This window comes from Lingula anatina, chromosome 1 (assembly GCF_051362555.1).
Source record: "Lingula anatina isolate TDL-2025a chromosome 1, LinAna3.0, whole genome shotgun sequence".
NCBI lineage: Eukaryota > Metazoa > Brachiopoda > Lingulata > Lingulida > Lingulidae > Lingula > Lingula anatina.
This window is the reverse complement of record NC_141767.1, coordinates 620203-639033: the sequence shown is the minus strand read 5'-3', so window position 1 is coordinate 639033 and position 18831 is coordinate 620203. Positions and strand designations below refer to the sequence as shown.

The window sequence follows — 18831 nt, the reverse complement described above, 5'->3', positions numbered from 1 at the left end:
ACTGATTTGAACTGCTGGGAGAAGTAGAAGGAAACTAGTGACAGGTACTACTTGAAATGAGAAACATGACAAAAGACACCCTTATTAAACCAGGTGTCTGAGAAATCAGCAGAAATCTCACTGTGTTTTAAAACATTGTTAGGCTGATTTTTTCAATTTTTTTTAATTTTTTTTTTTACCTACATGAATCACAGTCATACCAGACAGTCATTTTGTCTAGTTTGTCAAACAACAGCCGATGCTATTATAGTTCTTTCAAAAAACTTATGTTAAAAGTTCAAAGTGAGTTTTTTCGTGCATTATTCAAACCACCCAAACAGCTTTTTTTGCACAAAAATATAGGCATGCGATACGATGATAATTTTTCATAAAGATTCTATTTCTGCCACTGCTGTCTGTGGCTCAAGGCCAGATTGAAGCCATGGTAAACTTGAAGAAGAAGAATGCTATGTATTCAATCTGTGCTGGCAGTTGAATTATCTCTTCGCCATTATCACCTAACCACAGAAACTGACACCACATTACCAGCGCCATTTACCTCTCAGCACACACGCCAACTAGACTGAAATAGACGTCAATTCGAGATATAAATTTTCCAAAATGTTCATCTAAAATCTGAACATAAATTAGAGACACATCACTGAATGTTTCTAGCTGCTGCAATTTGCTCTTTAAATAAAAAATGGTTTTGTCACCATTTCAAGAAGAGTTATTTTGATAACAAAGACTTCGAGCGTCCACGTCAAAAAGGAACAAAAAAGTGATGAATAATAAAGAGTGAAAGTTGGCAAGCTAGAGACACGATCTCTTGCTTAAATATAGACGTCTGCAAAAAATTGGTTAGTGTCTCAATACAGATAAATAAAAGTACACTGCACAATTATTTTGCTTTAATTTGCTTTTAGTTTTGATAAAAAATACATTGTGCGTTTGATTGTGTCATAGAAAGGCAGAGTGTTTGTGTCTTGTTGTAAGGCCACAAAGGTGAGAAGAAGAGGCATTAAGCATTACATTAGAACTCACAAGAATGTCTGCCTATATATCACAGCCCCCAGACAGCTGGGGAATGGGACGATACTGACATCAAGTGGGAGGAGGCAATTCATTTTTAGCGGTGCTCTATCTTCAAATTTGACTAGCTTGACTTGACTTTGGGTTCTGCCGGAATTTTAAATAGGCCATAAATGCCTGTTAAGATATAATAGTTGTAGTTGAAAATTTCATGCAAGATGTTAACTATTCTTTGGAAGATTTCAATGACAAAGTCGGTCGTTAAATTGCGTAGAGTGCAAAGTGAGAACTTTTTGTGGTTTTTATCCAAGATGAATTTTCCGTAATTGATATTTTTATTATGGAGCACTTGATGGGGTAAAGTAAGTGGAAGATCCTTGATTGAATACGATTCCTTCTTATTTTTCAACAAAAAAAAAATCTTTTCACATTAGGGTTGAAAAAAAAAATGCAAACAAAAGGATAACAAAGGTGGGATTTTAAAGAAAACTAATTCATCATCTGGCAGAATTAAGTTATTCATTGCACTGTTTTTTTCTCCTATCTCTATATTCAGAGCTTGTTCATAAATTTTCTCATCCAAATAAACATCACTACAGCAAAATGAAATGGCATACATTAAAGGGAATAAAAAAGGCAACAACACCTCATCTAAATAATAAATGGGACTTTCAATTATTTTGCAAACCGATACCCATCTATCAGCAGCTGATAGCATTAATAACCATTAGCCGTGTTTGGTAAAAAGCACATTCACACGTCAGTAGCCTAGCACCATTACTCTCATTAAATGTATGTCCCCTAGTGGCAAGTGTTGCATAGATCACATCAAGGCAATACCAGCTCATGTCATATCATATACACAGGGGACAATTAAAACACTGACCACTCAGGTAGCTATAGATCACAACACACAAAGGGGGCGCTGGGATCTACATAGCTGATTTTATTTCAACCAGGGATGAGACAGCCATTTAGTAAAAAAAGAAGGAAAATATGGTGTGTGATATAGGGGGGGGGGGGGGGCCAAGGCCAATGATATTTTTAGCTCCTAAAAGAAATCCGCCAATAGTAAGAAAAATCTCATCCTCGTTCAACACACTGAAAATATTTTGACAAAAGAATTACGTTTTTCCCAGTTTTCCATTGATTTGTTCCAAACCAGCTAATGGGCTGAAATGAAAATGAAGCCTGTCACAAAGGCCCTGTTCACAGCAGTGATGATCACACTTGGTGCTGAAGTAAGATGATGGTGATTCTGAAGATATAAAATATGGCATGTTCTGGGGCCAGTCAACAACTGATATCAAAGTAGTAGCACATTTAGAACAGCAAACTAACAGATCCATGGATCAAAATGGTGACCAGCTTAAAAGCTTGCCGCTTAATTCCAAATTAGAATAGCTTCCCCGCGGAGATTACGCAGCAAGTATTCAAGTGGGTCAGCCATATTTGATCCGCGGATCTGTTTGGCCTCTGTTCTGAATACGCTCTAAGCTTAGAATTGTCAACATGAACACACCACTAGAAAAATTCAAGAAATAAATAAAAACTGCCTACTTTACAAACAGCACTGAAGAAGGTTCAGATAAATACGTAGAAATGAAAGCCGTTTGCCAGCAGGAGGAAACTGGGTATCAATCAGGAGAAGCAGGGAAATATTTCATCACAGAATGATTTATTTTACTATAGCCCACAGAAACCATAGAAGCTATTTAAGCTTGTGTACTAGGTTCAATGGCCGAGTTATCACCAGCTAGGGTGTGCTGAAGATAAACCCTGCTTCTCTGAACTAGCAGTAAACACCAGAACTCAAGAAATATCTAGACACTGGAAGAAAACACCAGCACTCTAGAAGTATTAGGGTGGGTTCAAAATGAATTTTTGGTACTATTTACTGGGCACTAACAACATGAGGACTCTTGCTGAATACAAACAGATTGAAATGCCTTCTCTTGTTTCTGACATACCCATATAATTACCAGCTTTTCTGTATTGTACTGGATACCAATGTATACCTAGAATATCAAATTTATAGAGAACACACCCACACAACAACACACAGAGGCTTGAGTACAGGACATCCACTATACTGACTACTGTATTAAAATGCTGTTCTAGGGCCAGGGAGATTCACTGGAGGCCCTGGAGTGGGCATGATTGATGATGTCTAAGACACAATAATGAGAAGCATTGATCAATAAATGGTGCCATGAGATTTATTATGCCTTGTAGTTTAACCATGATTAATGGGAGAATTCAGGCAACTTATTTCATTCAATAAGTCAGGTAATACATTGAATTTGGACTCTCTGAGATCATAGATTTCGCTGGAATCTAAAGCTTGGAGTGGAAAGATCTTTTACATAAGTTTTTTTGTCACTGTTTCTCCTCAAAGGATGTCAAGACTCTCTACTCCTCTCCTCCAGGTAAAGGATAAGGTTTAAAATTACCTCACATAGCTAAGTTACTAATAACACTTTTGTCCAATTATTGGTGTTCTATTAAAATATAATTAATCAAATCTTTATTCCTCTCTCTTGAAACTAAATGAAATTGTAAAAATTAGGACAGAACTCTTCAATCAGAAGACAGAAGATGTGGACTTGTTGTCGTGTCTCTGAATAAAATAAAATACCTTCCTGTTCAAACACAGCTCACCCGCATGGTGGAACAATATAGAGCATTTATGTATTAATAATCATTCCATTATTATTATTATCTGAGGACCCAGTGACACATTTTTACATTTCCAGATCCTCAGCTGCTCACAGTCTACCATCTGTAGGCAGAGAAACCACAGCACACTGCAGTTAGTTTATGGTATGATTTTGAATTTTAAGAAAATGTAGAAAGAAATATCTCAATAGCCTATCAACTGGGAGTCTGGGCCTGCATATGTTGGAAAACCACTTAAAAAGAAAATTGGATTTTTGATCCTTCCAGTTCTTTCTGCCCTCTCCTAGCCCTCCCTTGCTGACAATTCTTCCAGCTCCAGGTCAATCTAATAGCTCCAAGGACATATTTATACATACCAGGCACCTCTTAGTTCATGGTCTTATAATGGTCCAACATCTCAATTTTTTTGGTCCTTATTTTTTAAATTTACCACTTTTATTTAAAATAGTACTTAATAACATGAAGTCAGCTAGCTGTTCAAAAAAATGGAATTAAGAAAAATTAAGTACTACTAGCAAAGCAATGTTTAAGGGAAATTATTAATACATTTTGTTTGACTCTAACAAGTAATTATCCTAGCTATCCAGGCACTTGTCCTCACCTCTATAGACTTATCACCATATATGACAGGTGGAGGCCATGATACAGGATAAGAGATGATATTGTGTATACATACAAGATGTCTGCCACAATGTAACTATCATACTAGGTACATTGATCCATCTACTCAGGGACTCTTGCTGAATGCAATCAGAATACCATACCTCCTCATTTCCAATTTGCTTGTGTAATCACCAGTTTTTCTATATTCTTCTCAACACCAGGAGGTGTGTTAGTCTGTTAATCTAATATTGCATTCAGCGAGAATTCCTGTTCAACCTACCTAATACAAGTTTCATTGTGCACGCAGCCTTAAACAGTACACTAAGTTCTGTGAAAGCAATCCTTCTTTCACTGGAGATATATGTGACATGGGCACGTTGTGACGCTCCCTAACTCTCAATATTGTCTTGTTATCATGGAATGTTCTATTATAAATAGCAGATGACCTATAATATGCTACAAGCATTGTCTCACATCCAGATATATGTTTCCTTGGCCTCTAGGTTGAAAATAGATTTCATTTGGGTAAATGTAAACTGCTCAGGAAACAAGAATGAGAATGAGATTTGAGGTGGTGGTGGTGGTGTTTGGGGGGGGATGGAAAGTAGGTGGGAAAGTGACAAATTCTACTAATTATATTCAGCATCTCCATTTAAGCTAAAAGTGATCTTGAAGCTCAAAGTAATAAGGACAGAGGTTGGATGAACAAGAGATAATTTTTCTTACCTGGTTTCTGCCTGCTCTGTGAAAAAGCATGAATATCCATTGGTGAGTAAATCCCCTCATGAACTGTCATTCTCTGACTGCCGGTGATTTTGTTACTGTAATGTATTGCACGCGATTTCCAATCCGTCCAGAATAACATCTGGTCCGTGACGGTGAGAGCAAAGGGGTGAGGTAGGTCCCCGTGCACAATCTGCTGTCTGTCACTACCGTCATAGTTACAACTATGTATAAAACTAAGTTTTGCATCTGCCCAGTAGATTTTTTGTTCATCGTAGTCTATCGTCAGGCCATTTGGCCAGAATATGTTGTCTTTGATAATGGTGGACCTGGTCTCTGGTTTTCCATCCATACCAGCTTTCTCAATTTTTGGTGTTTCTCCCCAATCTGTCCAGAACATGTTCCTGAAATGATTTTAAAATATAAAACTCTGGCAAATATACTATGATTAGTATGCATAATATATAATATATTATAATCATTGGCTCATGAATAATAAATTCACTTTATGACATCAACCCAGACAGCACCTGTAAGTAACAGGAGTAGACATTTAGAAAATTAATAGGGTGTTTCAATAATCAATAATAATTATTAACAGGGCATTTATCCATAAATATAATTTCTAATAAGACAATCCATGTAAGTAACATAATTACACTGTCATAATTTTGGCAGCAAAACTAAAATTCAGTAACCATGCTGATTACAGCACCCGTAAAAACTACAAGGGCCAAATCCCAAAGGTATCTTTACTGTTTCACCTGCTTCTCTTAAAAATATCATTGATTCATTGGATGAAAAATGTAAGCCAAGTCAGTTACATCACCCTGTTAATATGGCATATGAAATTTTGAGAACAGCCATAGACAGCAGAATGTATGACCCATACCTAGATCAATCTGCCAGGATCAATCCATCTCTAAGGGGTTTCTCGCTAAACTGCTTTCAGTTTTAGCAGCTTAGATGTCTGGCACACCTATTGAAGCTGCTAAACAATAATTAATTGCCCCCTAGCTGCTTCAGTAGGTGTGACAGACATCTAAGCTGCTTAAGTTGATTGCAATTTAGCAAGAATCCCCTTGGAGATAGATCGATCCACAGTAAGTATGATAGGGTCTGGAAATTGCGTCCTCCAGCACTAGGACTGAGGAGCATATCTTGGCATGTTTGGGTTGGCAGGAGCTCGGGATGTGTCATCATTAAAGCTAATCTAACCCAGGGTTGCTGAAGTTCTTTCAACAGATTTCTAATATGTACTGACAAGTGGCAAGGATATTTGCAGACATATTAGAGAGGAGGGACAAGTCTTTTTCTTGGACCTCTTATTTTCTGAATTCTCAAGATGCTAAATGAGTTTATTAAATTGATGTATAGTTATTTGAAGATTTTCCTAATTACATTTTCCATATTCAAAATTTTTAAATACCTATTTCAGTAATGGCTCTTTGAAAAAAAAAATGAGCCAGAAAGAATGCCCTGTACTGTAACGACCACTTATTTCAACCTGTTTTCCTGTTCTTGGTACAGTAATATGAGGCAGGTTCAAAGGCAGTTCCACAATTAACCCCTTACACTTCAAACTAACTTGTTACCAACTAATTCTTGAGCAGAAAACAGGGATTTTAGCCTTGTGCTTCTAAAAACATGCAGAACCTTGCTTAATCAAACCCTATAAATTTAAACCCGAAAGTTACTATTAGCTAATTGGAAATCATGCTTTAATGAAAAATTGTCCAATACATAAACTGTGCCTCTATTCTTTCATATGTTATTGTTCCATGTTTTGATCATCTACAAACACTAGCTATTTTACATCAGCTATATGATACACACCATAAAAAATGATCATCTAGAAAAAAAACAAATTCTTGGAAACTATGTGATACAACCTGCATGCCCTCATCTTTATCTGCGATCTATAGTGACATGAAACAAACTTTTTTTTATCACACGACCGATTATCAGTAATTACATATAAGATAACATTATATCAAAGGGAAGAACTGTTTGACTAATTGTGTGTTGTGCGTATAACCAGCATACGACCACGTGCGTCAGCTCCATTTACGAACAGGTATAGAAGCAAGCATGACGTATTCAAAATGCGCCGCAAACTGATGTACAGTATGGGAGTTTTACTTCTTTCAGCGAAGCCATTTTCCAACCGTGTCTTCCCATGCACACAAACACACACATGTACATACATACAAAGGAACATATGACATTGGGTGCATTTCTCCAGTGGGATACTTGAATGGGGAGAAGGGACTTTCACCAGTACTACGCAATACACCTAAGGGAACCAGAGTATGTTTTGTTAGCCCCTATGGGCTTCTGAGCTTTGTTGGTTATTTCCACCTGAGTGGGTCCCTGATGTAACAAACACACACACTGTAGGGAGAGGTATGTGGTTCCACATGCCATAGGCAAACAACACACAGTCATGTGGACTGATGTCATAGACGGCGCATTCACGTTAGATTTAGGTGGATCACCTCTACCCCCATCCAAATCAAGACCATTCTCCTCCCTTTTGATACCATTTGGCTTCTTCATATTTGATCAGAAACTCTACACCAAGGGCCAATTCACAATGTATCTATGGTAAAAGCTAGTGTGCACTGACTCCACGTGGACTCTTGCTGAATGCAATCAGATTAACACACCTTCCCCTAGTGATGAGTACAGAAAATATGGTGATAATATGAGTATGATGAAAACAATAGGAGACGAGTTGCTTTAAAATATCTAGTATGATAGTTTTAGACCCCATTCCCACAGATTTTAGATCGATCTATTCCTGTGGCGAGTCTCACTAGATTACTGTCAGCTTAGCCGGCTTAAATGTCCGTCCCGCCTACTGAAACCTGTAAGGGGGTAATTAACTACCGTGCGCACTCGTTTGACAGCAATTTAGCGTGAACCCCCAAGGAGTTAGTTCAATCCGGATGGATCGATCTAAATCTCTGGGAACGCACTCTTATTGTGAAACCCTTAAGCATCCTTTGTGTTGTAGGGAAAGTGACAAGAAAAGGTCAAAAACAATTTCAGACCAAAGGGAATCTTTTGTGTAAAGAGTCATTTATAAAACTGACCCTTACTTCTTGTGTTACATTAGGGCTTCAACTAGCTCTGTGCTTAAATTCACTGGGGACTTTCATTTGGAACTTTCAGGAGTGACACTGGTGCCAAGTTTTACACTGAAGGAAGTATTTGTTACCAGTGAGGAAGGACTCCAATACAAACCCTTGTCAAGGAAAAGATTCATTAGAAATTGTCATCATTGCGCGCCAGGGATGGTTGGGGGGGGGGGGGTTAAAAAGTGTGGACTAGTTTGAATACAAGTACTAGTAAGAGTGAGGTGTTTATTTTTGAAATGGATAAAATCTATTGGTGGAGAAATTCACCTTCAAAAGTGAAAACATCAAATTGTTGTTGATAAAATATTTTCAATCATCTAAAAGGAAAAAAAAAACAGAACTTAAATTCAATAAGATGGAATCCGTGCTATGTGTCACATGTCACAATGTTCACTTCACTTTTCACACAACTTGAATTTGATATCAAACCATTCACAGTTTTTCACAGGGCTGTAAAAACTTGGAGCACAAATTCCAATCAAATAAACTACTTAAAATCATACACGAATAACTGATAAGTCAATATTTTCATGGACTGAAAAAGAAGGTAAAAGGATAGGGACCAATTCCAAGCAAACCCTTTTAAATACACATGCATGGCAGCCTTGATTCTAATTTACTTTTCATGCCTCCATAACTTGGTGGTATGTTTATCCAAACAACAATGGCACGCTGCTATTGCTATTTTTTCTTACACATGTGACCAATGTAAAGTGGGACATTATTATTATTATGCACCTATAACCTACAGTTATATAATTCATATAATTAATATATATATATTCATATAATATGTTCATATAATTCTAAAACATCAATATATGAATATTATGGATGTACTTTCATTTCATTTGTGAAAAAACTCCTCTTTGATGTCTGTGTGTGATTCTGTGGGCTATATAGTGTAAGTCACCCTCTCACTACACACCTATAAACACCTTAACGTAGTCTTTATTATGAATAACAGCAGCAGGAGTGGAATTCACCCCCCCCCCAAAAAAAAAAAAAAAAACACTGGGACGTGCTTTTCTGCATGGTGCACAGAATCTTCTGGAGATACCAAATGTGTCTGCAGATCAAATTACTGCAATACTAAATCACAAGATAATCCAGCAAACTCTGTGTTTCCTGGTGCTATGGCTCATGGTACTGGGGTTCTACAGGGAGAGATAATGGATCTATCCTGCATGTGATTTTAATCTTTTATGAAATCACTTAACTCAAAATTCCTTTCAATGTACTTACAAGGTATTTACTTTAAAGAGATGGAAAGTTTTCAGAAAAAGAAAAGACTGAGGATCGCCACAGAAATATTCAGTGTTATTTGACCTAAAATGTGTTTAATATATTTACCCATTGAGTGGATCAAGCGCTATTGCCCTCGGTTGATCAAGATTTTGCCAGAATAATACTTTTCGAAAATTTCCATTGAAATCACTGACTTCTATCCTGTTGGTTTCGGAGTCCGTCCAGTATAATTTTTTCCCTAGCCAGTCACATGCTAGGCCGTCCGGTGCTATTAATCCTGTACTGACGACTTTGATTGCATTTTTGGTTCCGTTAGGAAAAAGGTACGTTTTCATGATCACCTCCAGGCTCACATCTGTCCAGAAGATTATTGGCGTTGTTTGGTCATAGTAAAAATCCAAGGCGGCGGCGTCCTCCAGGCCGCTGACGATGATGGTGGCATTGGCATGTGGATTCTCCGCATCCACCATTCGTACATCCTTACGATTTGCAAATATCAACCTTGGTTCACCTGAAAGCAGCAGCAGTTTAATTTTAAGAAAAAATTCAAATCAAGTTTACAATCAGTGAAAGTAAAGTTTGTTTAAAACATAAAAGTAAATCTTTTGCAAATTGTATCACAATACCATCTAACTATGATGATTTATCAACAGCTGAATAAAGGAAAAAACATTTTTCAACAATTACTTTATTTCAGACATGATTTTGGACTGGAAGAAAAAAGTAGGAAGAAATGGCACCAAGTCTGAACAATATGATGATAATTAATTTTTAGAAAAGTTCTGTAAAAATTCCCCAGGGTCATCTAAACAGGACATACTGAAGAGGACAGGAACTTGTTGACCCAGGGGCAGACCTAATACTATGATGTACTGTACTCTATTCTGTGGGGAATGTTTTTCACAATCAACCAATAGGTCACATTTTGATAGCTGTTCACAGTATAAGGCTGACAGAATTAACACAGAGAACCACACTAATCAATTGCTGTTTTCAACCCTTGTTTCTTTTGAATTAATAGCCAACTTTACCCACTGGGAAAAAACTATTGGCTCTGGAAACAACCAGTGTTAATCTAATGACCTGCCAGCACTGAGCCAGTCAAACTATCCACCATGCAAAGAGCAAAGAGTTAATTCTGAAACCTGTAACCTGTACATCTTAATTCAACCCAGCTTTGCTCAAATCTGGTGTCAAATTTGCCAGCCCTTTCTATGTGTTGCTATTTTAATGCATATTTCGTCAGAGAGAGAATGATTCAGTAACACTGGGGAAGTGTTTTCATAGGAGTGAAAACAGACAGAGCATCTATCAAAATAAAACATTTAACATCACCTGGGCCTGAATATGGTTAAATAAAAGTGACAACAACAGGCAGTGGGAAATTTTAATTACTACCAATTTTAATCAGTCACACTTTCTTCAAATAAACACCTTTCAGCCATCTTAATCCGTTGTTTTTTCATTTCTTCACTCACATTAAATGGACCAATATCTCTCACTCCTATTTCTGTCCACATCCCATACATATGAAGTATCAAGGTGCTCTCTCCTTTCCCCTCTTAATAAATATGTTCCTTAATTGAATCTTAAAGCTAAGGTCAGGCAGAGACAGGCAGGGTCAGGGGGGACTGTTTGATCTCTCTATTTGCAGCCTAACCTCTCTCTCACCCCGGGGGCAACCCCTTTTCCTCCAGTACAAAGACTACAACAGATCCCAACCCATACTTAGATTAGCCATGGATTAAAGGACGAGTTATTTTGAAAAATTTGCCTCATTCAACCCAAGCAGAGTCAATACCTGAGGTATCTTTCAGATGCAAATGCAGAGAAAAGGGGCAAGGTGAGAGTAATCGCCCTCAGGTGTCATTCATAACCTCACGGTGGAGACAGGAGAAGAATGGCCCCCTGTGCCCCAGCACATGACTGAACTTACACCTACAGGCTTAGGAGGAAGCTGAAATAACTCCAACCACAGTCCCCTTTTTTAATCAAAGCAGCAAACTAACAGAGGCAAACTGCAGCCTCTTCTAGCTGTGGAACTCAAGTGTGATGTCTTTACTGAGAATGAGAAATAACACAACTTTATTGCTATCACTTGTAAAATGTTGAATTTATTAGCAAATGGCCCAAGAGGCCAAGTCTAGGGGAAAACATAGAGGTCATTACTCAACTTTAATAGCGGTATTCCTTGGCACTATGGTCCCCCCCTCCCCCCCCCCCCTACAAACCCTGCCCCCTGTGTCACGCCTGTCTGCACATAAAGCTGAAATTAAGATGCGTCTTCATGTCTACTGCCACCATGAATGGAGATATTAATTAAACCTATGGCCATTAGTGTCAACAGGGAAAATCAATAGGAAAAATAATGTGAAGCAGAGAATAGTAGTGGATCCTTCAGAAAGGCAAGTTATCTCTTCTACAAGAGCTCTCTTCTCTTTTACATACCTTTTTATAGGTATGTCAACATTTTTGTAAGATGATAAAAGCTCTTTTTCTCCCGACAGCGCACTAAGCAGTATTTACTGAAGCAGCCTGACATTTACCTATATGCATATTTCAGTCCAAATCACAACTATTTATGAGTCCACTATTTGTTCTTGAGTAAGGCCCAGTAGCAAGGAAGACGAAGAAAAAAGATACAAGTATCACAACTTTTTTTAACCGATGTTATATTTTCCCACCATCTTATTTTTATAACTGACAGCATATTCCACACGGGTGATATATCACATAAGACCAAACAAACATTTCCAACATTTGGATCCTTTCTCTCTTGTTGCCTCCAAGTGGCATTTCTTACATCTGTAGTTGAACCTAACCAGCCTTCAGTATGACCAAGTCTACATTCTTTTCTTTCCCATATGATGAACAACATATGAAAATACACTCCACTCTTGCATATAGTTTCACTGGTCATCTACAGCAGTAAAAGTTCGCCTCAAAATTTCTGGCTCATCTCAAAATCTAAATTCCTTCTAGCTAAAATCTAGATTGATCTCTTATCTTATAATAATAAGAAAATTACTTCATATATTTAATGAACTGTACATCTTCATCACAACAATCACTAACAAACATCTGGTTCTGGCAGCCCTTGACCAAAGTGTGACTCAATTGAACAAAATATTGCCAGTTCACAATGACCGTTCATAATGAATTTGTCCACCTAGCAAATGTCTACTAACCCCAAGGAGACTAGCTGAATACAATCAGATTAACAGACTAACACGCTTCCCCTGCATTAAGTAGAATACAGAAAAGCTATACCTCAAAAATGAAAGATTGTGAATGGGCCCTGGCTAGGTTGGAAATATTTGGCCTGTTACTTCTGACACTGTAGTGTTAGAGCAAAGCTGTATTTCTATAACTTATCCATGTAAAAAATGCTTTGATATATCTTTCACCTTTCTCTGTATCATCAGAAGGTATACAAAGCCCCGAAGGTTGTCAATAAAGAGACCAAAGCCAACAGGGGAAAACTGACATAAAAGACAACAAGGCCTACAGCTCCTTGGACTCAAAAATAGACAAACACTGTAAACCAAGCCAAGAATATTATCAGAGGGAAGGAAAGAGATAGCAGGCTCAACATCAGAATGCAGCACAGATTTAAACCCCCAGGCAGTGTCCGAGAAAGCCAACGAAAAGCCGACACAATCACACCACTCTCCTCTAGGGCTACTGAAGTCAAGAAAGTCAAGAAGTGAAGGGAAAATCTCCTGGCCTCCTTCCCACTTTGACAGTGTCTCCTTTGTTCACCCATAACTTTTTGCATAATCTGATTTGAGCACGGTTCAATTTTCATTTATCTACACTCAACTTCTTTTCTATGCTCCGACCGATTTCAATCAATGTAGTATAGGTTTTCAATCTTAACAAGGGGCAATTTCACACCCGTAAAGCCTCGACAGTCAACAATCCATTGCATCTCCCTTGTCCCATCAACCTGCCTGGCAGGAACTTACACACCGCTTTTAATTTCACCTTTTTTTATTAGAAAACCTCACCTGGATGTTCCCCGTATGAAATTGGAAAAAAAAAAAAACTCTCAGGCTGATTCCTACACTCTCATACACACACCTATTCATCGAGGGAAAAATAGTCAATGCATTATTCATAATCTCTCCCATGGGGTCGCAATATTCTGAGCGTATCAACACCGCGCCTTCTCCTATCACTTTCATCCCATTCTGATGTGCCAATTTTCTCAGCCTCACCACATTAGCAACCAGGCAGGAATCAGCCGCCAGACACTACAATAACTCTCTCTGCCCAGCAAACTCCGCTATAATGGTCATTAACATTCACAGGGGGAAGTGCATGCCGTACTGATCCTGATTTTTCCTCATCCAGGAGGAAACCCGCTTGATGTACTGCTGGAGTATACGTTTACTGAGTGAAGAACCCCCCCCCCCTCCTCACATACAGCAGGTAGATAGAAATAGGATTTCATCAGAATGAAAAACATGTTTTTCCCCTGTCCAGAGGAAATCAAATTGGTGTAAAAAAATTCTAGCAAAAATTTGCAGTTTTTGTCTCTCAAGGTTGTTTTTTTTTTTATTTGACAAAAACCCCACTGCCCATCCCCTCCTGGCCTCCCCCCACAAAAAGTATTTGACAAGAGATAAACAGCCTGGATAAACCCATGGCTCACTGCTGCCGATTTTTAACTCATCACAAGAAAATTCAGGTTGGTAGGTTTCTGTAGTTTGAGTTAGCTGTGGGAAAATCCTGTGTTCCAGCGATCCCCTACTGTTCCAAAGCACACTGGCCTCATGTCTGAGCACTTGAATACACACCCGTAACCTAAGGGGCATGGCTTTCACTTACAAGACATGTGTCTTCCCTTGGTGAAAATGTTTACTGCGGTCACAAGTATAGCCCGGCTGAACCTTAACATATGTGCATTGGAAAATAACTTTCCTCGTTTCCAGTGAATATCTATGATTTTTAATAGTGAATAAGATTGATGTGGACCAGAATTTTTTAATCAACATTTATTAAAATAATCTTTTTTTAAATCTGGCTTTCAGACATTCACATCAGTAAGGTTTTAACGATGCTCTTCACTTTATTGACTAATGAAAAATATCTGATAAACAGTCAAAGGATGACATTTTTTTTCAAAAGCTCCAATTTAGGCCTCAGGGTGGTAAGCTATTGATGATATGGGGCACACATCCATCACTGATATTATATCTCAACAAGAAGAATGTATAAGCTATCTCCACTGAAATTATTTCTGTGCAATACAGCCCATTTCACAAAATATAAGGTAAGTTTGTTAACAACAAATAATCCAAGGAATATCTCCTATAGCATGCAGGGGTTTTTTTTTCTGATTTAAAAAATAAATTCAAACAGACAATTTAGATATAAATTAAGGAAAAAAATACAAAAGATAAAAGCTCCATTTAGGTATGTCTATTGCTCCAAGTATAGTTTCTATTGGGACAGCACCGTATTCGAAGATTATATTTGATTCTTTGTGTTTCCTGATGGTTTGAAGTATCAATGATGTCAGTTTTGAGGCGCTCTGGAGATGAACATGCCAATTTCAACACTCACTCCATACATTACTAACATATCCCATTAGTAAAATCAATAACACAAAGAGAAGTCAAACCAACAGTTTAAAGTAATCAGCAAATATCCATCATCTAAACTTCACTGACATGTCTTTTTACATAATACGTACAACTTGTCACAAACTCACTGAATATATTGAGTCAATAACCGAGCAAGCTCCAGCATTAACCTCCAAATGAAATTTCCTCTTTAAATTACAATTATATATTAATAGTAATCATTCATCCCTAATATTTAGCCCTGCTGATGAAAATGCCAGCATTCTGTTTTATAATTCAGTCTCTCAAAGCCTACTGCTTGAAGAGTAGACCTGCATATGCTGGTACTAGTATGGTAACATTCAGACAATTTACATGACTTTAAAAATACAAACATACTGATTTACTCTCAATCAATGGGCCACAGGGGGCAATGATCATATAAGGGGGGGGGGGGGGGGGGGGGAGCACTATAGCCTTTGTCCTATTAATATGTTGCTCTTTGCTAAGAACTTCTTGTTTAGTCTTGAAAGTTTTTGCAATGCAATGGACAATGTCAAGCTGAATGTTGGACCATTCTATACCCCAGTTAAGAGCTTCTCAGAATAGGTTTCCTGTCTGGTAGCTATCTAACACAGAACAGAAGAAATCCTAATGTTAAAACAGTGTCATGTTGATAAAACCTGCTTGTTACAATTACAGTATATGCAATAACAAATGCGAAACTCATGCCAAAAAATTCTTTGCATTGCTTCTGGCATCACATGGGTAGCTTTTTTTTAACCAACAGCTAGAAATATTCTTTTTAACATGTGCCCGGAGAGTTACTTCAGTTAAAGTTCATCCAGTAACAATAGAAATATTTACAAGTGATGGCATTATTTTTAAGTCTCAGACAATGACCACAAAAGACTGAAGATCAGCAAGAATGATTCATATGAGATTTTCAAATAGAATGGCCCATATATTGTAAATATAATTTTTAGAGAGGTGCTTTAGTGAAACAAACTCAACAATTTACTATTACATGCAAATATTATGTTCACTGAATCAATGAACTTATTAGGAGCCATGTAACTTTTTCAATCTTCCTGTGCCTGAATTTTATGTCAAATGATGTATTAGCCAAGGGGCAATGGCATTCAAACCATTTTAATATCAGATGGCAATGGAATATTTTTTCTTTTAAGGTAATGAAACAAACAAAAAAAAAAGATATAAATATATGGCATTGCAGTGTTTCTGAACAGTTCTTGGTCATTAAGAAAGTATTCACCAAACCACATGTCAAACTGCTGGTAGGGGCCCCAGGTGTCTGCTAGTGACTAACGTTTAAGCCTCACTCCTTAAGAACAAACACACTTCCCTTGGCTGGGACTGGGTCAATGGACAATACTTTCATTTCTTGCTCCTCATATGAGACTAGAAGCACACCTCTCACAAAGCTGCCTTTGTTACCGCCTTCTTTTCACTACAGAGTCTGTGACAGCTCTCTTTCACCAACACAACCTATTCCTCAATACAGACACAGTAGGACGTCTTCCAGTTATCTAAATACCCCTTCACTCCAGGCCCCAGCGTTCATGATTATGAATATATGTTATTGCAGTACTTCAGGGGTCAGTGTACGCGGGTGGGGGAGGGCAACTGCTATTGTCAATGAAACCTTTGATGTTTTTTGTTGCAGTAATCTGGGTAATGTATTCCACACAGTGAAATTTCACTGGGTATTAGACTAGGGTGAGAATGAACACTATATCTATGTGACCAGCCGTCAAATCTTACTCCTCAAAGAAGCTAGGTGACCTACATCCACCTAGGTACGTCTTGATTCAACATGGCTACCCACGGCCCACACTTCATCCCTGCTACCCTCTCTCTCTCTCTCTCGCCGATTTTTACATCCACTCATATCAACATTCCAGTACGCCTAAGCTTTCTTCTCAATCCGCTATGAGCCTGATTTGAGTTATATGCCCCAGGAATGCTCAGGTCCGGCTCAGCGTTGGGGCTTCACTTGGCGGGCCTCCACTGGATAAACAAATGAACTGCACGGCACTAACTTATGAACTTATCGGTACTCACCATGGATTATGTTGAAAACACTGGACAAGATGGAGATTAAACCAATCCACCTCATCCTAAGTAATCACGGGATGGTGAAATCCCTCTTTTTGCTCCTCTGGAGTCATCAATTCGTTTGGAAACAGACGAAAATCAACACAAAGTTTCTACAACTTTCTCACTGCAATCTCTTGAGACTTCTCTGACCCGGGCACTACTTGCGGCCAACCTCGACCTGGAATCTGGATCCTTCCGCCAGAACAACAAAGTAACTTTCACTGCTCAAACCGATTAAAAGCTGTTTTTTCATTGTACATTTGGAATTTTTCGACGTTTATAACACCCAGTATATGTCTTTATGTTCTTATTCGAAAAACTGGTTGCTCATAACCAACCTATAACATCCCTTATCGTTCTGAGATCTTAGATTTAGATTGTAATGCCCAGGCACAACGCGCACCTGCAGAACAAAGTGTGTTCATCAAATGCCATTGATGCTGTGCTGTGATTACGATGACAGATGATTGGCATTTTGACACACGGATTCCAGACAGTTTTATCGCACTTTCACATTACACCCCGAATTAATAGGAAGAAGAATAGTGTTTGCCTTATATTAGTTCGACGTTCTTGTGTGATGAAATATCCACGTTTATGTCTTTTATTGTCAACTCTCTCTAACGAGATTTTAAAAAATCTTAATCAATGTGAAATATTAATTGCCTTTAATTGGTGATTTGCATAAAAATGCGTAAATCAACTGCATTTTTTTTCAAAGAATGTTGTTTGTGTATTATGCATTATAAAAGCTATTATGTAAGCATTAAAAAAATAAACTGGATAATCGAATTAGTATTACCGAAAGTAATTATTTGTACAGGTGTACTTAATTTGTAAAAAGACACATGAGAAGCGTTTTATGTCTATATCAAGTTTTAATACATTTTGTGAAATGAAAAGGAAAAAAATTAAGGTGTTCAAAATACATAGGACGAACATACTTATTAAAGATCAGGAGGAGTCACATTTATCACCCACTCACCCCACCCCCACCCAGGGGCGGATTTAGAGAGGGGTCCTGACCCCCCCCCCCCCCTTCGATATCCGAAAAAAAATCACACCAATGGTCCCCTCTTCAAATTATAATTTTGATGAGCTGAATCATAGTTCTAAACCGTACCAAATGGCACAATTTACCCTCTTCAATCCATTTTTTTTCGAGGTCCTTAAATGGTCCCCTAACCCAAAGCCAGCTTCGCATCCGCGCCCCTCCCCCTTCAAATAATCCTGGATCCGTCCCTGCCACCCCACCCCAACTACTCCCAAAAAAGCGAGAAAAAAGATTCCGTTGTCCTGAAAATCATGCGTCATATATTTTAACTATTATCCAGTGGATGGTATGAAAAAAGAATACTTAACTCATGTGCCCCCACCCACCCCCTACCGGGTAAACCTTGATACTATTGCACTAGACTTTCCAGGTAATGCTTCTTGGAGAAAGTAGGCTAGATAAGATAGCTTGGAAGGGTTCGAAACGAGGGCTTTTAAAAACATTATCTCCCCTCTTTAGCTCCTCAAGCAGATTTGAAGATGTTATTTTTTTCTGTTTTTGATATTTTTTTCTGCGAGAACATAGTGAATAACAAATGCCTTTGGAAACTTTTATCCTGTCAAAGATGCACAATTATAATATATCATCTCTTTGCAACACTATACAAGAAAACACCACTATAATGCTTTGAACGAATTACCGCAGTTTCAAAAAAATATGTTGCTTTTAAAAAAACCCT

The 18831-nt window shown here is 38.0% G+C and overlaps 1 protein-coding gene across 1 annotated transcript in view; it reads right to left on the bottom strand.

The window, feature by feature from the left end:
• LOC106174058 (low-density lipoprotein receptor-related protein 6) overlaps positions 1 to 17361 on the bottom strand; it is a 30981-nt gene extending 13620 nt beyond the window's left edge. Inside the window, exons 1-3 of the mRNA XM_013555439.2 lie at positions 17063 to 17361; positions 9513 to 9918; positions 5020 to 5420 (exon numbers count right to left, since the gene is read on the bottom strand). Of these exons, the coding sequence (XP_013410893.2) occupies positions 5020 to 5420; positions 9513 to 9918; positions 17063 to 17117 (862 nt within the window). The 5' untranslated portion in view covers positions 17118 to 17361. The remainder of the gene's footprint in view (positions 1 to 5019; positions 5421 to 9512; positions 9919 to 17062) is intronic.
• Positions 17362 to 18831: the final 1470 nt, after the last annotated feature.